This window comes from Leucopleurus acutus (genome assembly GCF_964270905.1).
Source record: "Leucopleurus acutus genome assembly, chromosome: X".
Lineage (NCBI taxonomy): Eukaryota > Metazoa > Chordata > Mammalia > Artiodactyla > Delphinidae > Leucopleurus > Leucopleurus acutus.
In genome coordinates, this window is record NC_139148.1 from 15,538,269 (window position 1) to 15,564,463 (window position 26,195).

Genomic DNA, 26,195 nt, shown 5'->3' on the forward strand with positions numbered 1-26,195 from the left:
CTTGTAGAACTGGATGGTGGGCAACATTCTTTATTTTACAAACCCTTCCCTTTCGGTCTTAATTTAGACCAAGGTTTGGGAGGCATTTCATGACCAATTTGGCCCACAACACTAGGAATGCTCATTCCCAGGTAAGGCCAGGATTTCATTGATAGGACTCTCCATGTGCTATTAGTGGATTAGGCCCTGTTGACAGTAGCCCAAAGCCTCTGGACCGCCTGTCTTACTGGTCTGTTATGGTTCAGGAAATGGTTCCCTCTTGTTGCTTCTTCCCATAGCTAGAGTTACGCTATTACCATCATTGATCTTAAGAGAACTATATATCAATATTTGGTGAATCATTTCAAGTCACTTAGTCATTGTTATTTTTATCACAGGCTCAGTCACACATCTGGTAATGCAAGAAACAATCATTTTGTAAAATAGGCAGGATATAAACAATATAGCTAGTGACATTAATGAGGTTATATGTAAGTATTTAAGCTAAGAACTTCCATTAGCTGTGGCCCCGTATCTCCCCAGGTCATGTGACCTGGTCTGTTCTGTACCCGTCGCTATCTTTAAGGGAAATGATACATTGGCATTGTACATAAAATTCACCAAAGATGTATGCACATCCAAGGTGAGTGGTGGGTCATCGTGATCCCTTACAGGATTGAGAAAGGAATGTTATCTTCAAAGGGGTTACATGGCTGGCGCTAGAAAAAGAACAATTCATGTTTATGGTTGAGCAGGTATTTCTGCCATTAGGGAGTTCAGGTTAATGCATAAATGCAGATGCACAATGCACACGAGAGGGGAGGCAGGAGGCCCAGACGGGCAGAGTAAAAACAGTTTGTTTAAATTTTTCTTGTCTTGCCTTAAAATATGAATTTTATTTCATCAAATCCTAGCTCACAGCAGATAGGGAAGACTTACAACTGTCACATGATCTCTAAAAGAAAAGTTAGCGGCAGAGCCATTTATAGAAACCAGGTGTTCTGTCTTTTGGCCTCCCCCAGGGATATTAATCTTCACCATCTTGTGTATTGAGCAAAGGCTTCAAAGTTGCGGCACCGGCAGGGCTGGACGCTCAGTAGGATTGGCCTTGCACGATCGTGCGTGGCTCAGCTGGGGTGCAAAATCCAAGCAGGTCCTTTTCCCGCGGGGCCTGGAGGTGTGGCCTCACTTTCCCACGCAGGCACCCTCAGGTCTCCGGCGCCTCACCTGCCGGCTGCTTGCTGACGGAAAGATCCCTCAGCCTCGCCCTCTGGCTCTGACACCCAATGGGCGGCCGCGGGCCTCAGGTGGGCGGGGCACGCCCTGGGAGCCGTTCTGGTTGGCCCGCGGCCCGGCGAGGCGCGTGACGTTTCCGTCGCGTCGTGCTGGCGTGAAGCGGTAGCGTCCGCTCCGAGAACCTGAAGGAGACTTGGAGGCACCTGGGCCGCGCTGCTTGGGCCGTTGGGAGTCGCCGCTGCCGCCACTGCCCGCACTCCATGAGGAAGATGCTCGCCGCCGTCTCCCGCGTGTTGTTGGGCGTCGCCCAGAAGCCGGTGAGGTGGCGTGAGCGACCCGGGGTGGGGCGCGAGTGGGCCCGAGGCCGGAGGACGCCAGAGGGCAGGACGAGCGGGCTGAGTGGGCCGGGCGGGCCGGGCCTTGTGGAGCCGCGGGCCTTTGTCCTGCGTCCACGTCGTGCGCTCCGCTCCTGGCCGCGAGGGGAGCGGTGGCTCGGCCGTCGGGCGCCGACTGAGGGAGGGGGAGCTTTACAAGGTCCGTGTGGAGGTCAGGCGCGGCTCCCGGTGCCGGCCTGGTCGGTGCGCTCTGGAAGGGCCCGTTCGTTTACCTCAGACAGAGAAGGGGGCTTTGGGATTCCTCGAGTCCCCAGTTGACCGCCTCTTCCCAGCCCACTCATTTTAAATCTTCCTCTTGACCGGGAACCCGGAGACAGAGTGGCTCCATTCACACTTCAGTTTCACCAGCTGCTAGCCCTGTGACCTTGAGTAAGAGGTTTTTGTTTTTTCTTCAAGATCCCCGTGCTCAGTTTCCTCATCTCTAACATGGAGATGAGAGTACTTAGCCCGTGGGGTTGTGTTTTTTTGTTTTTTTTTTTAAATGAGGATGAGGGACGGTGAGGCTTAAACGAGTGACAAATATGTAAACCTTTCCCGGTAGCGCGTGGTACATAGTAGGTGCTACCTGTGTTAAGCATGGTTATTATCATTTAGGATCTCTGTTGCCTTATTGATTCTCTGTATGGAAGTTCTGTCCATTGATGTGAGTGGGGTGTTAAAGGCTCCTACCAGTACTGTATTCCGGTCCATTTCTCCCTTTATGTCTGTTAGTATTTGTTTTATGTATTTGGGTGCTCCTATATTAGGTTCATATATGTTGACGGGTGTAAAATCATTATATAGTGTTCTTTATCTTTCTTTATGCTATTTGTTTTAAAGTCTATTTTGTCTGATATGAGTATTGCAACCCCCGCTTTCTTGTCATTTCCGTTTGCATTCCCTCACTTTCAATCTTTCTGTGTCCTTTGCCCTAAAGTGGGTGTCTTGTAGGCAGCATATTTTAGGCTCTTGGTTTTTTTTTAATCCAGTCTGCCACTCTGTGTCTTTTGATTGGAGCATTACTGACATTTAAGGTAATTATTGATACGTATGTATTCATTGCCATTTTAAACCTTGTTTTCCAGTTTATTCTATGTTTCCTCTTTGTTCCTTTCTTTTTGTGGTTTGAGGATTTCCTTTTATTTTATGCTTGTGTTTTCTTTCTGGTTTTTGTGAATCTATTGTATGTTTTTGACTTGCAGTTGCCCTGTTTTTCAAGTATGTGAACCCCTTCCTGTATCTGTTTGCTTTAGACTGGTAGTCATATAGGCTCAAATGCATTCTAAAAAAACAAATGTACATTTTGTCACTCTCCTTCCCCACATCTTATGATTTTGATGTCTTTTTTTTTTTTTTTTTTTTTTTTTGCGGTACGCGGGCCTCTCACTGCTGTGGCCTCTCCCGTTGCGGAGCACAGGCTCTGGACGCGCAGGCTCAGCGGCCATGGCCCACGGGCCCAGCCGCTCCGTGGCATGTGGGATCTTCCCGGACCGGGGCACGAACCCGTGTCCCCTGCGTCGGCAGGCGGACTCTCAACCACTGCGCCACCAGGGAAGCCCCCCCCCCTTTTTTTTTTTTTTTTTTTTGCCATACGCGGGCCTCTCACTGTTGTGGCCTCTCCCGTTGCGGAGCACAGGCTCCGGACGCGCAGGCTCAGCGGCCATGGCTCATGGGCCCAGCCGCTCCGCGGCATGTGGGATCTTCCCGGACCGGGGCACGAACCCGCGTCCCCTGCATTGGCAGGCGGACTCTCAACCACTGCGCCACCAGGGAAGCCCTTGATGTCCTTTTGATTACATCTTCATGTTTATTCTTCTGCTGTTCCTTGTGTTTATCATCACTTTCACAAATAGGTTTTTTTGTTTTTGTTTTGATCTGTATAGTGGCTAATTTAAGTGATTTACTTTCCAATTGTGACTTCCTCCTTCCTATATCTTCTTTTCTATATAGAGAAGAACTTGGAGTATTTCTTTTAGGGTAGGTTTAGTATTGCTGAATTCTTTTAGTTTTTGCGTGTCTGAGAAATTCTTTATTTCTTCTCCTATTCTAAATGATCATCTTGCTGGGTAGCGTATTCTAGGTTGCAGATGTTTCCCTTTCAAGGCTTGAATATATTTTGCCACTCCCTTCTGGCCTGCAGCATTTCTGTAGAGAAATCAGCCGATAGCCTTATGGGGATTCCCTTGTAACTAACACGTTGTTTTTCACTTGCTGCCTTTAAAATCCTCTCTTTAACTTTTGCCATTTTATTATAATAAAATGTCTTGGTGTAGGTCTGTTTGGTTCATCTTGTTGGGACCCTCTGTGCTTCCTGTATCTGGATATCTGCTTCCTTCTTTAGGCTTGGGAAGTTTTCAGTCATAATTTCTTCAAGTACATTTTCAGTCCCCTTTTCTCTTTCTTCTCCTTCTGGAATCCCTATTATGCGTAGATTGGCACACTTTATATTATCCCATAGGTCTCTTATATTGCTTTCATTTTTTTTCACTTGCCTTTCTGTCTGCTGTTTTGATTGGGTAATTTCCACTATTCTACTTTCGAGGTCACTTATTCTTTCTTCTGCATTATTCATTCTGCTATTCATTGCCTTTAGCTCAGCTTTCGTCTCAGCAAATGAAGTTTCTAATTTTTCTTGGCTCCTCTTTCTAGTTTCTAGTTTCTTCTTACAGTACTCTGCATTTCTGTCGGTAGCCTTTCTTAAGTCCTTCAGTATTTTCATTATCTCCTTTTTGAACTTGGTATCTACTAGACTGAAACCCTAGTTTCATTGTTTGTTCCTTCAGGGGAATTTTCTTGGTCTTTTAACTGAGAGTAGTTCCTCTGCTTCTTCATTTTGCTTATATTTTTTTTACTCTCTGAATTTAGGAGAAACAGTTATTTACTGTAGTCTTGGAGGGCTACTTATATGCAGGTGCCTCCCTGCGTAGTTTGTGTGGGTTGAATATTTTTTTGGCATGAGGGCTGTTTTTGGTTTGGATTCTTGCCGTCTCTTTCCTCTGCGTGTGCTGGTCGTTATCCCCTTGATAGGGGATGTGCAGGTGCGTGGCCCGCGTGTGCTCCCGGGGAGGGTGGGGGCAGTGGTGGGTGCCCAGTCACGGGACCCTTGGCAGCTGCAGTGGTCTGCATCCGCCTCTGGAGTCCGAGATGGCAGTGGCGGCTCGAGTCCGCCCCCCGGAGCTCGTGTAGGTGGTGCCCTGCTGCCTGAGAGTGCGCGCACGGAGAAAGAAGCTCCTATGGCGGTCCCACCTCTCTCTTCGTGCACCCCCCAACAATGGCCCCTTGCCTTTCTGAAGGGCCCAAGCTTCTTCCCGTATTCCCTCAGTTATAGTGCACCACACTCCAGCCCCCGCAGGCTGTCGTCTCCACGTAGCCAACTCCAGTCCTCTCCCTGGGTCTGACCTCCGAAGCCCAAACCTCAGCACCCAGCCCTTGCCCAGCCCAGTGGAGGAGCTTCTCAAGCTGGGGAGTGCAAGGTCGTGGTACCAACCGTCTGTGTAGGTCTCTCTCCGCTTTGCTTTCCGCAGACCAGTTGCTGCACGCTCCTCCGAGGTTCCGAAGGTCCACCTCTGTCCTGGGTGATATCTCCACCAGTGAGGGGACTTCTCAGGGTGTGGAAACATTTTCTTTTTCACAGCTCCCTCCCAGGGGCGCAGGTCCCGTCCTGATTGCCTTCTCTCTTTTTTTTTCTTTTTTCTTTTGTCCTGCCCAGTTATGTGGAGATTTTCTTGCCCTCTTGGGTGTCTGAGGTCTTCTGGCAGAGCTCAGTAGATGTTCTGTGAGAACCGTTCCACACGTAGATGTATTTTTGGTGTATTGATACTTGTGGGAGAAGGTGAGCTCCACGTCCTACTCCTCCACCATCTTGATCCAAATCTCCCTCACACTTCTTTTTTTTTGTTTTGTTTTATTTTTATTTATTTTATTTGTTTATTACTTTTGGCTGCGTTGGGTCTTCGTTGCTGCGCGTGGGCTTTCTCCAGTTGCGGCAAGCGGGGGCTACTCTTCGTTGTGGTGCGCGGGCTTCTCACTGCGGTGGCTTCTCTTGTTGCGGAGCACGGGCTCTAGGCGCACGGGCTTCAGTAGTTGTGGCACACGGGCTCAGTAGTTGTGGCTCGTGGGCTCTAGAGCACAGGCTCAGTAGTTGTGGCGCATGGGCTTAGTTTCTCGTGGCATGTGGGATCTTCCCGGGCCAGGGCTCGAACCCGTGTCCCCTGCACTGGCAGGCAGATTCCTAACCACTGTGCCACCGGGGAAGCCCCGAAGCTCAGGTTCTTGATGTCTCATCGCAGAAAGAAGTCAGTGAGAGACAAAGTGATAGGTAAGAAGTGGATTTATTTAGAGAGAAACAGACTCCACAGAGTGTGGGCCATCTCAGAAGGTGAGAAAGGCCCCCCCCCAACTTCTGATATGACTTTTAGCTTAACTTTCGCTTAATGTGGCTCCTTTCACCCATTGTATCAGTGAATCTTACTATTTTTGAGATTCATAGTAATGAAATGGGAGAAAGTATCTAAGTAGCTTTCTGACAGTCAAAATCTTTGACCTTACCTTCTTGCTCTTTATTATGTAGAACTGTCATTGCTTCTTGTTAGGAATTTAGGATGGAGAAAGAGAGTTTTTCCTTTTCTTGGTTACTGTTGCTTGACTGGTTTGGTCGTTAGTTTTCAGTCTCCAAAATGCAGTTTCTGTAGTTGTATCTGGAGATTTATTTTGCAAGACAAGATATATATATTTCTAGCCCCCCAAAACAATTTAACTGTCAAAAATAACATATCCATTTCATGATTGCCGAACATAACGTTTTGTTTGTCACCTCATACTTCTCAACTTTTCTTCTTCCCAAATTTCTCAATTTTTTTCACTTATTCTTAGATGTATTGGACTCTCTCAATCTCTAACTTAACTGAAGCATTTGTCTCTAACAGTTCAACTTTTTTCCTCCAGCAATGTCATGGTTTTTGTTGGCTTTATTGGATAATGGTATATTGATGGGTGAAGAGATCACTAGATAATAGCTTTCTGCCTGTTGGCTTGTACACTTAGCAGATCAACCTTACCCCTTCTCACCAAGATCAAGACCATTGCTACAGGTTGGATGGTAAGGTAACACACTGTATGAACATATCAAAAGTACTTTTTGTGGGGTCTGAAGAATGCTCTTCAAGTCTGCATGAGAAGAAGTCATATTGGTTTACGTATGCGTGGCGTGGCAGAATGTGGCTAAAGTAGTACAGTCCTCCTAACTGATTAAATGTTTGTGGTCTAACCTGGACCTTAGCCATCACACAGAGTACTATTGCTGTGAGCAGAGTGAAAAGGAAACATTTCTGGCAGCTTTTTACCCGCGCCCCTTCCCCCCACCAAACAGTGACAGCCACCTGAACATGAACAAGGGAGCACTGGGGATTTCCATGGCGGTTCAATGGTTAAGATTCTGCGCTTCCAGTGCAGGGGGCGCAGGTTTGATCCCTGGTTGGGGAACTAAGATCCCACATGCTGTGCGGCGTGGCCAAAAAAAAAAAAAAGGGAGCACTGGGATTCTTCGGCGGCCGTGCGGGTTTGAGGAGGCAGCTCGTGGGGGTGAAGTGCTTAAGGTGAGGTGACACAGACCTTGGAGCCAGATTTGCTGGGTTTGTACCCCAGCCCCAACAGTTAAGTGCTCTATGGCTTTGGGCAACTCAGGTAGCATGAATCTCATCAGCACCGAGAGAAAAGCTTCACTGAAAACTCATTGCAGGTCCCACCCCCTCAACTGAGATGGCAACAGTGCAGTCAGAGGCCTGCCCCTCTAAGCCTCAGAATAGGAATTCTGTAGCAATAGGAATTGAGGTTAAAACACAGATGCCACCAATCTGCACACCAAATGGCATGAGTCAGTGACACCAGCTCCGAGATCTGTTTTGAGCCCAAGCAATGGTCCAAGTTGCACATAGGTCACCTTGCTTGATCTAACGACAGATCAACCTCAGAGGCATTTTTATCAGAATTTCACCCACTGAAAAAACAGCTGGCTAATCTGGTTTTTTCCCAGTAATAAATGAGAAGCTTTTATTTTATTTTTTTAAAATTTTGAATTTTATTTATTTTTTTATACAGCAGGTTCTTAATTAGTCATCAGTTTTATACACATCAGTGTATACCTGTGAATCCCAATCACCCAATTCATCACACCACCATCCCCACCCCACCGCGGCTTTCCCCCCTTGGTGTCCATACGTTTGTTCTCTACATCTGTGTCTCAACTTCTGCCCTGCAAACCGGTTCATCTGTACCATTTTTCTAGGTTCCACATACATGTGTTAATATACGATACTTGTTTTTCTCTTTCTGACTTACTTCACTCTGTATGACAGTCTCTGGATCCATCCACGTCTCAACAAATGACCCAATTTCATTCCTTTTTATGGCTGAGTAATACTCCGTTGTATATATGTATCACAACTTCTTTATCCATTCGTCTGTTGATGGGCATTTAGGTTGCTTCCATGACCTGGCCATTGTAAATAGTGCTGCAATGAACACTGGGGTGCATGTGTGTTTCAGAATTATGGTTTCCTCTGGGTATACGCCCAGTACTGGGATTGCTGGATCATATGGTAATTCTATTTTGAGGTTTTTTTTTTGCGGTACGCGGGCCTCTCACTGTTGTGGCCTCTCCCGTTGCGGAGCACAGGCTCCGGACGCGCAGGCTCAGCGGCCATGGCTCACGGGCCCAGCCGCTCCGCGGCATGTGGGATCTTCCCAGACCAGGGCACGAACCTGCGTCCCCTGCATCGGCAGGCAGACGCTCAACCACTGCACCACCAGGGAAGCCCTATTTTTAGTTTTTTAAGGATCCTGCATACTGTTCTCCATAGTGGCTGTATCAATTTACATTCCCACCAACAGTGCAAGAGAGTTCCCTTTTCTCCACACCCTCTCCAGCATTTGTTGTTTGTAGATTTTCTGATGATGCCCATTCTAACTGGTGTGAGGTGATACCTCATTGTAGTTCTGATTTGCCTTTCTCTAATAATTAGTGAGGTTGAGCAGCTTTTCATGTGCTTCTTGGCCATGTGTATGTCTTCTTTGGAGAAATGTCTATTTAGGTTTTCTGTCCATTTTTGGGTTGGGTTGTTTGTTTCTTTAATGTTGAGCTGCATGAGCTTTTTATATATTTTGGAGATTAATCCTTTGTTGATTCATTTGCAAATATTTTCTCCCATTCTGCGGGTTGTCTTTTCATCTTGTTTGTGGTTTCCTTTGCTGTGCAAAAGCTTTGAAGTTTCATTAGGTCCCATTTGTTTATTTTTGTTTTTATTTCCATTACTCTAGGAGGTGGATCAAAAACGATCTTGCTGTGATTTATGTCAGAGAGTGTTCTTCCTATGTTTTCCTCTAAGAGTTTTATAGTGTCCAGTCTTACATTTAGGTCTCTAATCCATTTTGAGTTTTTTTTGTGTGTATGGTGTTAGGGAGTGTTCTGATTTCATTCTTTTACATGTAGCAGTCCAGTTTTCCCAGCACCACTTATCGAAGAGACTATCTTTTCTCCATTGTATATCCTTGCCTCCTCTGTTGTAGATTAATTGACCATAGGTGTGTGGGTTTATCTCTGGGCTTTCTATCTTGTTCCATTGATCGCTGTTTCTGTTTTTGTGCCAGTACCATATTGTCTTGATTACTGTAGCTTTGTAGTATAGTCTGAAGTCAGGGAGTCTGATTCCGCCAGCTCCGTTTTTTTCCCTCAAGACTGCTTTGGCTATTCGGGGTCTTTAGTGTCTCCATACAAATTTTAAGATTTTTTGTTCTAGCTCTTAAAAAATGCCATTGGTAATTTGATAGGGATTGCATTGAATCTGTAGATTGCTTTGGGTAGTATAGTCATTTTCACAATATTGATTCTTCCAATCCAAGAACATGGTATATCTCTCCATCTGTTGGTGTCATTTTTAATTTCTTTCATCAGTGTCTTATAATTCTCTGCATACAGGTCTTTTGTCTGCCTAGGTAGGTTTATTCTTAGGTATTTTCGTCCTTTTGTTGCAATGGTAAATGGGAGTGTTTCCTTAATTTCTCTTTCATATTTTTCATCATTAGTGTATAGGAATGCAAGAGATTGCTGTGCATTAATTTTGTATCCTGCTACTTTACCAGATTCATTGATTAGCTCTAGTAGTTTTCTGGTAGCATCTTTAGGATTCTCTATGTATAGTATCATGTCATCCGCAGACAGTGACAGTTTTACTTCTTCTTTTCCAATTTGTATTTGTTTTCTTTCTTTTTCTTTTCTGATTGCTGTGGCTAGGACTTCCAAAACTTTGTTGAATAATGGTGGTGAGAGTGGACATCCTTGTCTTGTTCCTGATCTTAGAGGAAATGCTTTCAGTTTTTCACCACTGAGAATGATGTTTGCTGTGGGTTTGTCATATATGGCCTTTATTATGTTGAGGTAGGTTCCCTCTATGCCTACTTTCTGGAGAGTTTTTTTTTTTTTTTTTTTGTTGCTGTGTATGATCCTTTTAATGTGTTGTTGGATCCTATTTGCTAGTATTTTGTTGAGGATCTTTGCATCTATATTCATCAGTGATATTGGTCAGTAATTTTCTTTTTTTGTAGTATCCCTGTCTGGTTTTGGTATCAGGGTGATGGTGGCCTCATAGAATGAGTTTGGGAGTGTTCCTTCCTCGGCAATGTTTTCGAAGAGTTTGAGAAGGATGGGTGTTAGCTCTTCTCTGAATGTTTGATAGAATTCACCTGTAAAGCCATCTGGTCCTGGACTTTTGTTTGTTGGAAGATTTTTAATCACAGTTTCAATTTCATTACTTGTGATTGGTCGGTTCATATTTTCTATTCCTTCCTGGTTCAGTCTTGGAAGGTTATACCTTTCTAAGAATTTGTCCATTTCTTCCAGGTTGTCCATTTTATTGGCATAGAGTTGCTTGTAGTAGTCTCTTAGGATGCTTTGTATTTCTGCAGTGTCTGTTGTAACTTCTCGTTTTTCATTTCTAATTTTATTGATTTGAGTCCTCTCCCTCTTTTTCTTGATGAGTCTGGCTAATGGTTTATCAGTGTTGTTTATCGTCTCAAAGAACCAGCTTTTAGTTTTATTGATCTTTGTAATTGTTTTCTTTGTTTCTATTTTATTTATTTCTGCTCTGATCTTTATGATTTCTTTCCTTCTGCTAACTTTGGGTTTTGTTTGTTCCTCTTTCTCTAGTTCCTATAGGTGTACGGTTAGATTGTTTATTTGAGATTTTTTCTTGTTTCTTGAGGTAGGCTTGTATAGCTATAAACTTCCCTTTTAGAAATGCTTTTGCTGCATCCCATAGGTTTTGGATCACCGTGTTTTTCATTGTCATTTGTCTCTAGGTATTTTTTGATTTCCTGTTTGATTTCTTCAGTGATCTCTTGGTTTTTTAGTAACGTCTTGTTTAGCCTCCATGTGTTTGTGTTTTTTACGTTTTTTTCCCTGGAATTCATTTCTAGTCTCATAGTGTTGTGGTCAGAAAAGATGCTTGATATGATTTCAGTTTTCTTAAATCTGCTGAGGCTGGACTTGTGACCCAAGATGTGATCTGTCCTGGAGAATGTTCCGTGCGCCCTTGAGAAGAAAGTGTAATCTGCTATTTTTGGATGGAATGTCCTATAAATATCAATTAAATCTATCTGGTGTATTGTGTCATTTAAAGCTTCTGTTTCCTTATTTATTTTCATTTTGGATGATCTGTCCATTGGTGTGAGGTGTTAAAGTCCCCCACTGTTGTGTTCCTGTCGATTTCCTCTTTTATAGCTGTTAGCAGTTGCCTTATGTATTGAGGTGCTCCTATGTTGGGTGCATGTATATTTATAATTGTTATATATTTTTCTTGGATTGATCCCTTGATCATTATGTAGTGTCCTTCCTTGTCTCTTGTAATATTATTTTAAAGTCTATTTTGTCTGATATGAGAATTGCTACTCCAGCTTTCTTTTGGTTTCCATTTGCATGCAATATCTTTTTCCATCCTGTCACTTTCAGTCTGTATGTGTCCCTAGGTGTGAAGTGAGTCTCTTGTAGCCAGCATATATATGGGTCTTGTTTTTGTATCCATTCAGCAAGCCTGTGTCTCTTGGTGGGAGCATTTAATCCATTCACGTTTAAGGTAATTATCGATATGTATGTTCCTATGACCATTTTCTTAATTGTTTTGGGTTTGTTTTTGTAGGTCCTTTTCTTCCCGTGTGTTTCCCACTTAGAGAAGTTCCTTTAGCATGTGTTGTAGAGCTTGTTTGGTGGTGCTGAATTCTCTTAGCTTTTGCTTGTCTGTAAAGCTTTTGATTTCTCCACCGAATCTGAATGAGATCCTTGCCGGGTAGAGTAATCTTGCTTGTAGGTTCTTCCCTTTCATCACTTTAAATATGTCATTGCACTCCTTCTGGCTTGTAGAGCTTCTGCTGAGAAATCAGCTGTTAACCTTATGGGAGTTCCCTTGTATGTTATTTGTTGTTTTTCCCTTGCTGCTTTCAGTAATTTTTCTTTGTCTTTAATTTTTGCCAATTTGATTACTATGTGTCTCGGCGTGTTTCTCCTTGGGTTTATCCTGTATGGGACTCTCTGCGATTCCTGGACTTGGGTGGCTATTTCCTTTCCCATGTTAGGGAAGTTTTCAACTATAATCTCTTCAAATATTTTCTCTGGTTTTTTGTCTCTCTTCTCCTTCTGGGACCCTTATAATGTGAATGTTGTCATGTCTCATGTTGTCCCAGAGGTCTCTTAGGCTGTCTTCATTTCTTTTCGTTCTTTTTTCTTTAGTCTGTTCCGCAGCCGTGAATTCCACCATTCTGTCTTCCAGGTCACTTATCTGTTCTTCTGCCTCAGTTATTCTGCTATTGATTCTTTCTAGTGTTGTCTTCATTTCAGTTATTGTATTGTTTATCTCTGTTTGTTTTTTCTGTAATACTTCTAGGTCTTTGTTAAACACTTCTTGCATCTTCTCTATGTTCGCCTGCATTCTTTTCCCGAGGTCCTGGATCATCTTCACTATCATTATTCTGAATTCTTTTTCTGGAAGGTTGCCTATCTCCACTTCATTTAGTTGTTTTTCTGGGGTTTTATGTTGTTTCTTCATCTGGTATATAGCCCTCTGCCTTTTCATCTTGTCTGTCTTTCTGTGGATGTGGTTTTTGTTCCACAGGCTGCAGGATTGTAGTTGTTCTTGCTTCTGCTGTCTGCCCTCTCGAGAAGCATTTATTATTTCAAAAAAAAAAAAAAAAAAGGAAGGGAGTTGTAGAGAACATCTTCCTTCTGGTGCTCTTCGAATCATAAAACATCCCTCAAATCTTTTGTTTTTTTTAAGTCAGGGAACGCTAAGTATCTTTTCTTTTGTGTTGTACATTTCTCACTAAGGTGTCTATCTCATGCTTTGTGTAGTTTACAATATTTTTCTTATAGAACCGTTTCATAGAGAAGTGATTTGCCTGAAATAGGAGTTGAATCATAGTTTTATTTGAAGAACTATTCTGGAAGTAAAGCATTAGCTTGCTCAACGTATGTGGTTATGACTAAGAATAGCATAAACATACCCCACAGATTATCTGGTCTCTTCGATTTGGCCATTAACTTCATTACATTTTCACTGTAATTTCTTTGAAAACAAAGTGACTATGTAGACGGGTTTCTGCAGTTTGCCTTTAGATGGGGGTACCATCATGTTTCTTTGGCCAAAGCATGGATTCCTTTTGGAGGACAAGATCCCAACACAGTGAACAGAATGGAAGATAAGCCCATGAATGTGTTAGGGCTCTTAGAGTTCTAGGACTGCATCCTGAGAACTGATTAATAAGAATAATAACTCAAAAATAACCGACAATAAAAAGCACTGATATACTTGTATATTTTGATCTTTCAAGGCAAGCAGAGTGCTGGTGGCATCCCGTAATTTTGCAAATGATGCTACATTTGAAATTAAGGTAAGAGGTGTTCTGCTTCGTGTTAAATTTTTTTCCACAGGTACACTTTGATATATAGTTTTACCTCTGCAGTACAGCATTTTGATATTCATGTTTTTCACCATTTTATTCCAAATGTTCTAGAATCGAAGATTCAGAGAAGTTAGCAAAAATTAGAATTTACTCCTTTTATGTAGCAGGTTTTTGGTAGTTTGGAGCAGGAGAGCAAGCTAAAAAGATTGAAGACCTACTCTAAGACTTGAAATGTGGTTTGGTAACATGTTTGAATAAGAAGATTCTTAGAATGCTTCTTTGAAAGTTTGTCTTTCAACCTGTAACTCAGTTGACTTCTAGGGGTTTTCAGTGAAAGTCATCTTAGAAAGACTTCCTTTCTCCAAAACCCCATCTCATTGCACAGTCAGTTTTATGAAGGAATCAGAAGCAATATGCAGCATTTCTGATGTGCTCGCCTGCTGGTTTTCAAGTTCAGTATTTGCTGGTTTTCGATTTAAATATTTCGAGTTAGATCTTAGAGTGGGTTGGCAGTGTTTACATTGTAGTGACTGAGAGATAACTGTCTGATTCCATTTCAGAAATGTGATCTTCACCGGCTGGAAGAGGGCCCTCCTGTCACTACGGTGCTCACCAGGGAGGATGGGCTCAAATACTACAGGATGATGCAGACTGTTCGTCGAATGGAGTTAAAAGCAGATCAGCTATATAAACAGAAAATTATTCGTGGTTTCTGTCACTTGTGTGATGGTCAGGTGGGTGGTAGTTTTGTAGTAAAACTGTGTTACTTAGGAATTGAAGTATGGTGTGTGTTTATTGGCTTTTACCCTGCTTTATCTGTCTGAAGGATTTGAGGCTGGTATTTTAGAATAAACATGAGAATGCTGAGACCTGCTAGGAAGCTTATGCTAAAGAATTGACTCATGTATCATATTGCTGACTTCCTGTGCCTTTATAGCATTATGATCACCTGTACTGAGTATACTTTTGGGGGACGGGTTTTTGTTTTGTTTTTTGTTTTGTAGGTTTAGGCCAAGGTTTATGAAATCAAATGCCTACCAGGGACCAGTTAGGTAGAATACATGAGTGAAGGCTGCCAGCTGTATGAAGTATCGAGAAAGGTGACAGGGACTAGTGGTGAAGTGGAACAGACGGGGCCCACCCGCAGGGGTAGTCATAACTGGCTGGTAGTCCAGCCAGTTGGTGCCATGTGGAAATACGGGGCTAATGCTTCCTGTTGCTGATGTCTTCGAGAGAAGACAGACGTCTCTATTTTCATGTGAAATTCCCCAATATTTTAATGTTCACATTTGATTCAGGATTTTTTCACATCACCATACAGGCTTAAAAGAAACGTATCTGTGCATTGCCAGTTTATGGCTCTGGCTTGGGCCTTACCCTCTACTCTGTTTCTGGTGTAAAGTAGAGGTACTTGCTGTTATTAATGAAGAGTTCTACTGGGCCAAATATTTCATAATAGTGTAGGAAACCTTTTAACTAGAAATGGCGTACTGTACTGACTCATTGCCACTTCTTCCTTGAATGCAGGAAGCTTGTTGTGTGGGCCTGGAGGCCGGCATAAACCCCACAGACCATCTGATCACAGCATATCGGGCTCACGGCTTTACGTTTACTCGTGGGCTTTCTGTCCGAGCAATTCTCGCAGAGCTTACAGGTTTGCTACTAATTTACAAAAAGGGGAAATTAAGTTTTCAGATCTCCTATTAAGATGCTAACCGTTTATAAGTTAACATTGAAACCTTTTTGAGGGTTAAAAAAAAAAAAGCTGAAACCAAAAAAACCTCTCCCTTTTGGTGCTCTGGTACCTCTATTGTGCTTTTGAGTAAACTGACCATTTTTTGAGGTTGTCTGGCCTCTCAGGTAAAGGTCAGCTCTATAAAATCAGAATAGTGTTTATCACTCAAGCATGCCAATAGAAATCTAGCAAAGAAAGTAAATTGAGTATAAGTATTTCATTGGGTAGAAATTCATTGGGTAGAATCTTCTCAACAGTCCCTTTGTCCCCCTTGACTCTTATGCGAGTGTAGGAGAAATCAGATGTTTGTAACTGGCCAAAAAAAAAAAAAAGTCTAGGGTACCACACTAACATCTGAAGAAAACTCAGTGATTAGAGAGCTGAAAACGTTGGAAAGGTCAAGGACATGGGACTGGTCTGATCTTCATTATAAAAGGGCCAGGAGACAAGGAGGACTTGTCTAGGTATTTGCATAGAGGGACAGGTGCTTATGTAGTTGAATTGGTTTCTGAGTTCTAATGGTTGAGCCTCTACGTAAATACTCAGGGTGTGTTTTTGTTTGTTTTATATATTTGGTTTTGATGTGTCATGTTTGTGTGGTGCCACTTCTAGGACGAAGAGGAGGTTGTGCTAAAGGAAAAGGAGGATCGATGCATATGTACGCCAAGAACTTCTACGGGGGCAATGGCATCGTGGGAGCTCAGGTAGTTGAGGACTAGGATTGTATGATTTTCTGGATTTGGCCCTGGCCCACATCTGTGCAATATTCTGTACCCCAGACAACTTCCCTCCGAAGTACTTCAGTACTTGGGGGGAACGGTGTGCTTTAAATGACCTCTTGCGTCATACCCTATCATTTAATAAATAGATTTGTACAGTGATTTAAAATGTTTCCTTTTAGGTACTTGTTATGTTTTATAAGTAAGCAAGAGCCTCTAGCAGTAGAACTATACCTTTGCCGTTTAATTGATATTTAATTGCTTTGTCACATCCTCTTGGCCACACCTCTCTCCCTGCTGTAGACAGTGCTGGCACTGGTACCAGACCAGGAGAAGCAGGTGGTCAGGATCTTAAGGGCCTAGTTTGAATCTAAAGCCAGCTTCTGTGGTTATGCCGTCCTCCTTGTTCTCATCAGTTAGTAAATAATGGACAAGGAACAGCAGAAGATCGTATCTAGATTGTTCGGTTTACTTTCTAATATATTAAGGTTCTAGCATCTGGGTTTTTTGGTTTGTTTTTGGTATTTTTTTTAATCCTTGGTTTCTTTTTCTTTTTTTGGCTCTTCAGGATTAGCAGTTGAATCTCTGAATGCATAAATGTTATTGCTAAATGGTTGACATAGAATACGATAGTAGTTATTCGTGTTACTTTGCTAGTTTGTTTATAATATTGGGGGTAGGGTAAGCAGAGACAGGGTTGGGGTAGGGACAGTGTCATTTCTATCTCACATTCTGGTCAGGAGTTAACATTCAGAGCATTAACTTCTTCCCTCACGGATTTCTGTGGTTCCTTTCTTGGTTGTCCTTAATATTAGGTGCCCCTGGGAGCTGGGATTGCTCTGGCCTGTAAGTATAACGGAAAAGATGAAATCTGTTTGACTTTGTATGGTGATGGCGCTGCTAATCAGGTGAGTTTGTGTCTCTTAACATGGCAATAATGATTACAGTGTTATGTCCAAAGTGTTGAATATTCATAGTTCAGTTTGTGGTGAAGTAGTATATTGCTTACTAGTTGAAATGGCCATTTATCTGGCAAGCTAAAATTTGGTTTTGTGGCCACATTAGAGATTTACATCCTGGCATTGTTTCACAAGCGCTTTATATAGGTGTACTCCTAAGAGTACGCTCACCTTTGCTCTACCTCAGTGCTCCACAGACTCTGTGGGGAAGGACTGATTTACATTTTAATCCTTGGCAAACCAGTTCTTAAACCAGTACCGTAATGTACAGACTCATTCCCCTGAATGCCAAGGTGCTGTCAGACTCCTCTCCTAGTTCCTGAGCCCTGACTCTTCTTGCTCTTCTGTCGTGGTCTGAGTAATCACCAGTCCGTGGCTGACACCCTGCCAGGCCCTGCTCTGGATGCCGATTCTCAGACACCGGTTCACTCTGGTCATCCAGAGGGTCTCATAGAATTTATAATGAAGCACACAACTAGGCAGCCGTAGTACATTCTTACATGTCCATCTTTTCCCGTTGTATTCTCCGCTGCTGCCTTGGCCCTACAGAAGCAAGTAGTAGTACTTGGTTTGTCACTTCCTTAGCGGCAAAAGAGGTGATGGGTTTGCTGCGCTGTGCCCCGCTCCCCGCCAAGCGCACACACTCCTTTGCTTCAGAAGCTTAGTTGTGGGTGAGGCGTTTCATCCTATGGAAGCTTTCTCTGCTGGGTAGAGCAGCAGCTGTTGTGGATGATGAAGTCTAGAGAAAAACAGCAAAATGAAACCACTTGAACTTTTATACATACTTCCAGGGTCAGATATTCGAAGCTTACAATATGGCGGCTTTGTGGAAATTGCCTTGTATTTTCATCTGTGAGAATAACCGCTATGGGATGGGAACATCTGTGGAGAGAGCAGCAGCCAGCACTGATTACTACAAGAGAGGCGACTTCATTCCTGGGCTGAGGGTAAGGACACCTGTTGTAGAGCTGGAGCTACACCCTCAGGGCCTGCGGGGCCCAGGCACTCTGTCAAGTGCCCTTGAAGATCTCAGAGAGATCAAAGAGTTCTGTTTTCTTAGTGGATGAACAGGTCATGTAAGGTGAAAATGGTTTTAGGCAGTTGGATTTATGCTCTGCCCCTTTCCTTTTTATTTTTAAAATGTTATTGAAGTATAGTTGATTTACAATGTTGTGTTTATTTAATCTTTCCCATTTATTAATAGGTAGATGGAATGGATATCCTGTGTGTCCGGGAGGCCACAAGGTTTGCAGCTGCCTATTGTAGATCTGGAAAGGTAAGATTTTTCTTGTAGGCCTCTAGGCTAGAGATTTCTAATGACATTTATCTGTCTTAAAGTTAAAAGAATGCCCCCTGTGTCTATTGTAGCAATGTAGGAGTAGCTGCTAATTGAGGTGTAAAAGATAGAAGCTGGGTCCAGTTAAGCGAATCGGGTCCCTTCATATAAATAACATGGTCTTGATAGCTCACGTCTTGGGAAACATTCCATGTTTGCCCCATTTGGGGTAAATCTTTCCTTGCAGTGCTCCCTCAGCATTCTGCCTCTGTCTTCATTGTGACAATCTGTTTTGCCTTTTGGTTTGGTTAATTATGTGCTTCTAACTCTTCCACCCCCCTGCCCCCTGCCATCAATCATAAGCCCCTTGAGTGAACAGACTGGGGACTCCTGCAGTGCCCTGCACAGAACTTTGCTTATGTAAAATAGGCATCCAGTATAAGTTTGTCTTTTGTAAATCAAATAATACGTTTAAATTATGTAGTCTTAGTCTTGCTGTTTCAGTCCTAAGAACCTTGACCCTTCCAGTTATAGCAGTGGAGGGAGAAGGGAACAGTGAGATTGGCCTAAAAAGAGGCTTACATGCCATCTGAGCTGGTGGAAAGATGTTCTTCTCCCTAAATCAGTGTTTCACAGCCCAGAAAGCAGGCCCCTGAGGTTTACCCTTCAGTGACTTCCCTCACGTACGTGTTTGGGCAGTAGTGCAAATAAGATTGGGCTGGCAGTGATGAAAATGGAAGAGAGGGTGAAGAGGGGAGGGAGCTGTAGAACGGTTGAACAAGAAAAAAATGAGATGACTGAGATGGCAGGTTGGTGGCAGTGGACTCACTGGTCTGTATCAGGACTCTGAGACTAGGGGTCCACGCCCTGGGTGGTGGGTATCATCATCCCCCCCCACCAGTTCCTGAAAGAATATGTGGCATCCAACAGTATGTGGAAACAGGATCAGTAGTTTGTAGTGTGTTGACTGTCTCAGCCTGACCAAAGCCTGATCTTGGAATTAGGGGAGGGTCTGGAAAAACCCCTTTATCACCATCCCCTTAGCCTAACCAGCCGTGCTTCCAAATGGCTACGGGATGATTAACAATCAATAGGTGACAGTTATTGAGAGATGATAGGTCAGGCAATGTGCTAAGCACTTAGGTATTACCTTTTTTAATCGGCGCACCTCTGAGCTGGGTTAATTACTGTTTTGTAGATGAAGAAACTGAGGTATGTAGCTACTATAGAGTACAGCCAGAACTGGAACCCAAGCACTTGGATTCCATCCCCCGCCCTCTTTTAACTACTACACCAAACTGCCCAAGGATCCTAGATCCACCCCATCCCCTCTGTTCAAAGTTGTTTTCTAAAAGGGGGCTGGTGTAGCATGAGCAAGCTACCTCGTGGTAGCCGGGCTCTCCCAGTCGCAGGATCAGCACCTGCCAACTTTCTGTTACACAGTAGCTAGATCTCTGTGAAGCAGGATTGGTTGCTGTCCCCTACGAAACACTGCATGAAGTGGGTGTGACGTAGAAAGTCACCTATCCAGCCTCTCTTCATGTGTGCTGGGAAGTGGAGAAGGACGAGAGGACTAGAGGTTTGCTTTTCATCTTACGTTGTTAAGGTTTATGTTAGTGTTTTTCTCTAGCCTTGATCAGAATGCTTATAGATGATTTCCCCTGTGACTGGGGGGGAGGGGGGTGGGCAGAAAGACTAGCATATTAACCGTGAAGATAAATGCCATCCCCGCTTTCTGATAGGCTTTTCTTAATTAAATCTATGCTGTGCTTAAAGAATTATATATCAAATGCAATTCTGGTGAAATAGAACCCATTGACATTACATAAAGAATTGTCTGCCTTTTTGATTCAAAATATGCTGCGGGGGGGGGGGTGGCTTTTATTAATAAGTTCCTGTTAAAAATAAGGAGGATGGGGCTTCCCTGGTGGCACAGTGGTTGAGAGTCCACCTGCTGGTGCAGGGGACGCAGGTTCGTGCCCCGGTCCGGGAGGATCCCACATGCCGCGGAGCAGCTGGGCCTGTGAGCCATGGCCGCTGAGCCTGTGCTCTGCAACGGGATGAGGCCACAGCAGTGAGAGGCCCGAGTACCGCAAAAAAAAAAAAAAAAAAAATGAGAATGAAACATGCAATAAATAGGTAATAGAAATGAGAATCAACTAAGAAGAAATTCTTAACTCAGATCTGATGAAGGTATTTGATCCTGAAAGGACGTACATTTGAGGCTGTGGCCATTGTTTCACCTTACCTCCACTGGGTTCTGTTTTAGGGGCCCATACTGATGGAGCTGCAGACTTACCGTTACCATGGGCACAGCATGAGTGATCCTGGAGTCAGGTATGGTCATGGGAAAACTGAGTGTGGTGTCCGAAGTGGATGGGCTTTGAATGGTGCTACTTAGATGAAAAAGCAAAGCGTTTCAGTGTGTGTTTGCTTTTGAAGCCAGACACCAGTTGGCTTCATGCATTGATTTAGTAGTTAGTCTGAGCCTGAAAGCCGTGCCTTCCAATAAATTGGTTCCAATATAGAAAGCATTCTGAAAATTCCTCTAGTGTGTACATGCTAGTTAGCATGAGCACCAATAAGAAAACAATTGCAGAGAGGAATTGTTGCATAAAACAGGACTGATGGTAGAGTAGTATACTTGGGGGCATTTACCTTTTGTAGGCATTACCCCAGATTCTCATGGCATATTCCTCTTCTGGCTGGAATGGAGCAAGACCAAGTAGCACGTGGGATATTCCATATGTTGAAATAAATCAGTCAAAAAAAAAGGAGTTTTGTCACCTGGCAACTCTGGCATGTAATGCTGCAGTCCCGGAGTGTGGCATAATTAAGAGTAGATTTAGTCAAAGTAAGCCGTAATAAGTCTTTGAGTATAGAATGAAGGCCTAAGGGAAAATGTTATGAAGAGCAGCTTACATGGAAGAAAGCACTTGGTGTAATTCTGTTCTTAAAAAATTGGTAGAGCCTTTCTTTGCTTTTAGTGTTATTTCAAGTGCTGTAGGACAAGGGTCAGTTGTACAATCAAGAATCGGAAAACCTCCTCTCCAAGTTCTTGCCAGCCACACTGCTCTGTGGTCTTAAGGGAGAAAAGGCAAGGCACGGCACATTTTTTTTGTGCTTAGCCTTCTGCTGCCTCAAAGGTTATAGCTATCACCACAGAAAACCATCTCCCCTGCCTCCACCACTACCTTCACGCCCGACCTCTAGATCAAGTAGCAAATAGAAACTTGGCGCCTGTTGTCAGAATGCCAGAGAAGCCAGGTGAATTGCCATTGTAGAGTTTTCTATAAAGACCGAGCAGCTCTTCCTTACAGAATATTAGGATGAGTTCTTGTATTTTGAAAGTATATAATTCTGCCCTTCTTACGGTGACGTGAGTACTGATGTGCTCCTTCGTCTCAGAAACAGACTGCTGTGTTTCCCAGACTGTCTCTGCTGTGCCGGCACTGTTCTTATCTACTTGTAACTCTGTTTCCCTCCCTCTAGTTACCGTACACGAGAAGAAATTCAGGAAGTTAGAAGTAAGAGTGACCCTATCATGCTTCTCAAGGATAGGATGGTGAACAGCAATCTGGCCAGTGTTGAAGAACTAAAGGTACAGTGACTCTTGATGGTTTAAAAGTAAGTCTGCCTTTGAAGGTTGGCTCTCCTTTTTGAGCAGTGTTTCTCTACACAAGAAGCTGCCACTCGGTAAACTAGGTAAGTACATATTGTATTCGGTTGGCCAAAAATTTTCCGAGCCATGTTGTGGGAAAACCCTGATGTAGAACTTTTTGGCGAAGGCAATATTTTTCACAGGACATTAACCTCCTCCACCATCAGTTCTTCTTTCCTAAAAATATACTGTAGATTTTTAATTCATAAATGTGCCCTCGCCAGGGTATATGTCTTAATGTTGGTATCTGTCCTCCAGAATCCCCCTTCGTGGATCGTTGTGTCATGGTTAACCTAACATTTTCAATAATAATAGGTATACTGCCAGTACTAGTAGAGAGTTAACAACTAGCAAGAGGTTCCCAGTAGAACAAGTTGGTACCTAAGCTGCTGTCTATTCAAAACATCTCTTGAACTGTAATCTGATTGATTTTTAGGAAATTGATGTTGACGTGAGAAAAGAAATTGAGGATGCTGCCCAGTTTGCTACAGCTGACCCTGAACCACCTTTGGAAGAACTCGGCTATCACATCTACTGCAGCGATCCGCCTTTTGAAGTCCGGGGTGCAAACCAGTGGATCAAGTTTAAGTCCATCAGTTAATGCAAGATGGTACCCCTTCAGTTGGGTATTCAGCAGCAACTGTAAGGAATGCTTTGGGTTCTCAACTTTGTTAAGGAGGAAAAAACCCATAGAAAGAAAGTGTAGATTTAGATAGATAGATAGGTAGTGTAATTGCATGTGGTTTGTACAGTGTTGCATTAAAAGATACAACGTCTTTTAATGTTATATCTTAAGGATAGTATGGATCTTATTATAAAGGTTATTTTAGTTATATAGGTCTAAAATAGGTAATAAGAGTTTGCTTAACCCTCCTTCAAATTACTTCTTTAAAATAGTTCTATTTGGTTTAGTTGTATACTCGTTTAACAAATACTTTTTTAGTTACTAAAAGGAGAAACAATTCCTTATATGCCTGTCCAACTCTGCCACCTTTTTGTGGGGCGATCATTGTCCTGTCCCTCCCAGTGCCCAGCAGCTTACCTGGTGTACCCTAACGTGCACACATGCCCCCATTTGTGTGCATGTCGGTGCTGAAGCCTGTTCACACTGAACCATCATTTCTCCTTAATAAAACACAGTATTTATTCTAACCAGGCAGGGGTGGAAGGACAATTCGATTTTTAAATAAGACTACTTCATTTTAAAGGCCAAATAAGTTAGTTTTCTCCATTTATACATTAAGTATAAATATGAAGCTATTTTCTTAATAGTTTTCTATTTACAGTCATATCAAACATTAAATACAAGGCATTAAATACAAGGCATATTCTTATCAATTTTATCTTTTTTGAATTTTAAGTGCAATTCCAGTTAATAGTAATGTATGGAATGTGTGATCTAAAAGAGTGATTCCCAGCCTTTTTGTTATTTTAAACACCTGTTGTTTCACCTTTCCAGCAGATATTTTTCCATTGAAGTAAATTAAAATTCATTTTTAAGGATTCCGTAATACTCTGGGATGTCAAGACCAGGTTTTACAATCACTGTTTTCACAATACATACAAGTTCTACTCACCTTGAAAACATGTTGATAAATAAAAGGTTAAAATTTTTTCCATAATTCTTTAAAACTTCAAGTTCTTAAATTGTTCATTGAACAAGCGGTGTTTTCCTTGCGTAAGTGCAGCAGAATTCGTGTGTATGTTGTCAGCTCTTTGCTCCCTGTGTCCCCTGGCTTAGCTGATTGATTAAGCCTCATCTTGGGTTGCCGGGGCCCCCTGAGCCTGTCTTCTGTACTGGGAGACTGCAGTCCAGAGCCTGCAGAGGAGACCACCACTACGAAACAAACAGGAGTCTTCTTTAGAGAGTCGTAAGAGAAGACAACTTCAAAGCAACACAGCAGAATACTTCTTTAGGAGCCCTTATGGCAAAAGCTATAGTATATCCTTCCAGACTTGTCTAGATTTGTTGTCTAGTCTTAAAAATGCAGTCCCTAACTTGAAAACTTACTTAACTAAAACAGGAATATGTTCTCTTCACATATGGAGGTGACACTTGTGCCTTAGCAGGAGTGGGACATGGCCCGAGAGGTACTGTACAGGAGTGCTGCTGCATCTGTGCAGAGCAGACTATTTAAGATGACGTGGGGATGAGAAGGCAGGGTGCAAGTTAAAGAAAGAAGGCTTTGGGTGTAGTAGCCCACTAGCATCATCTCATGTCTCGCTTCACTCCACTCCCAGCCAGGCCTGTCTCTTGACTTTTTCTACTGGGCCTTTAGCTTCTGCCCCCTCTCAGCTTTTCCCTAACTTTAACCTTGAAAAACTCCAGAGTTTGGAGTGAGGTTGGTAGTTTTTTTCCTGACTGAGCCATAGAAAAGGGAGTTAACGTTAATGAAGGGGGGAAAGTTACGTTACCAGCACTTTGTTTTCTACTGCTTTACTTAAAAGCCTAATTACAGGGGCTTCCCCGGTGGCACAGTGGTTGAGAGTCCGCCTGCCGATGCGGGGGACACGGGTTCGTGCCCCGGTCCGGGAAGATCCCACGTGCCGCGGAGCGGCTGGGTCCGTGAGCCATGGCCGCTGAGCCTGCGCGTCCGGAGCCTGTGCTCCGCAACGGGAGAGGCCACAGCAGTGAGAGGCCTGCGTACCGCAAAAAAAACCCTAATTACACCAAAAAAGTCATTTTCTGTTCCACGAAGTGTTTTGAGGCTATTCTTACCGTAGTCTAAGGTACCTTAGGTCTTCCTTAGTGATGTAATTAAGAATATCAGAAAGTGTATAACCTTCTTCAAGAATCTGAAACAAAGATCAAATACATTAAGAGCTAAGCAGCTCTGTAATGATAGCACAGGAATGGTTTGTTGGTTGTAAGTTTACCTTTTCAATTGTTTTCGTATCCGCTCCTTGCAGTTGCAACCAGTCGACAAGCTCTTTTTCTGTTCTCTGCCCATAAGACCGAGGAGGGGAGGCTGAGTTCTCTGTAATCTCTGTAAGGATTAGAAAGTTATGTTGTATACAGATGTGTAACAGCAAAATTCTTCAAGTAACAAGTTGGATCAAATAAACTGTTATTCCAGAATGTGATGTGAAAAGGAAATGGATTAAACCTGGCTCAGCTGCTCTGCTACACACTGTGCAACAGTCCATAGTCCTTGGAGTCACTTTCCAGAGATTAAAAATGTTCCTTACCTGTGATACTTCAAACTAATCATCTCCTACTTTAAATGTGTATTCCCATCTTTAAAATGCCTTTTCTAAGAAATCATATCCGTAACTGCACTGGAATTCAAATGAGGAAATAGGTTTTAATACTGAGATTTTTGGCCTCACAGCTTATCCATTCCCCACTCCATATCCATTCCCCACTCCAAGAGGCACCTGTAGCCCTTTGGGCACCAAATGCATAAGGCTGGTTGACTGAGGTATAATTTATGCCGTAAACCACCCTTTTTAGGTATGCAGTGCTAAGAACTTTGACAAGCAGAGTCATATAGCCACCACCACAATCAAGGTAGAGATATTTCTATCACGCCAGAACGTTCTCGTGGCCTTTTATCATCAATTCCACCCCCCCCCCCCACCCAGTTCTATTTTCTGTCCCTGTAGTTTTGCCTTTAATAGAATTTCCTATAAACGTTCTACATTTATGGACTCATAATACGTAGCCTTTTGAATCTGGCTTCTCTCACTTGCATAATGCATTTGCGATTCATCTGCTTTTGAATGTACTGATAGTTCCTTTTTATTATTGACCAGTATTCCGGAATCTTACTGGAGTACTTACTGGTCTGATCGAGAATAACCTCAACTGTTTCAAGGCTGACTAGAGTACTAGCCAGATTTTGAATGGTCTCACACACACATAAGTCAGAGCAAGTGGAAAATCACTCACCATTAGATTTGAATTGTAACTACAGGTGATACAATTCTTGAGTTTTCTGTTCTAGGGTTTGCCGTAGAAGATTCTGGTACACTCTCTCTTTTTGAACTAGGTGTTCCAAAAGTCTGGTTTAAAAAAAAAAAAAAAGCCATCCTCCAGAGAGAGCGTAATACCATTCAATTCAATTCAAACATTTGTTGAACAATCCCATCGGTCAGTCTAGTTTCTTCAAAGTTGTGTGATCAGGTTTCAGCCTGTACATGAGCACCTTTCTTGTGCTCCCTCCCCTTGTAAACAAAGACCAACGCTCAGGGCGTGGGTATATTTTGCCTCAGAATATGTATCATGAACCAAAAGATAACCTGATGGTGATCAGTAGAACTCAGCCAACTTGTCTCCCTAAGTCAGGTCAAGTCGCTGAAACTAGTGGTCA

At 43.0% G+C, this 26,195-nt stretch overlaps 2 protein-coding genes across 2 annotated transcripts in view; one reads left to right on the forward strand and one right to left on the reverse strand.

Moving 5' to 3' along the window:
• The first annotated feature begins 1,382 nt into the window (after positions 1–1,382).
• Positions 1,383–23,559, forward strand: PDHA1 (pyruvate dehydrogenase E1 subunit alpha 1). The gene is made up of 11 exons (XM_082864189.1): positions 1,383–1,532; positions 13,461–13,520; positions 14,093–14,266; positions 15,060–15,186; positions 15,880–15,971; positions 16,802–16,894; positions 17,737–17,892; positions 18,150–18,221; positions 20,491–20,558; positions 21,714–21,822; positions 22,319–23,559. Exons 1-11 carry the CDS (start codon positions 1,476–1,478, stop codon positions 22,481–22,483), a joined length of 1,173 nt encoding a protein of 390 aa, XP_082720315.1. The 5' UTR covers positions 1,383–1,475; the 3' UTR covers positions 22,484–23,559.
• Positions 23,560–23,612: 53 nt separating this feature from the next.
• Positions 23,613–26,195, reverse strand: part of MAP3K15 (mitogen-activated protein kinase kinase kinase 15) — a gene marked incomplete at its 5' end in the record, with an annotated part of 147,245 nt that continues 144,662 nt past the window's right edge. The window contains 5 exon segments of the mRNA XM_082864190.1: positions 23,613–23,719; positions 24,602–24,678; positions 24,760–24,869; positions 25,775–25,793; positions 25,797–25,887. Of these exon segments, the coding sequence (XP_082720316.1) occupies positions 23,632–23,719; positions 24,602–24,678; positions 24,760–24,869; positions 25,775–25,793; positions 25,797–25,887 (385 nt within the window). The 3' untranslated portion in view covers positions 23,613–23,631.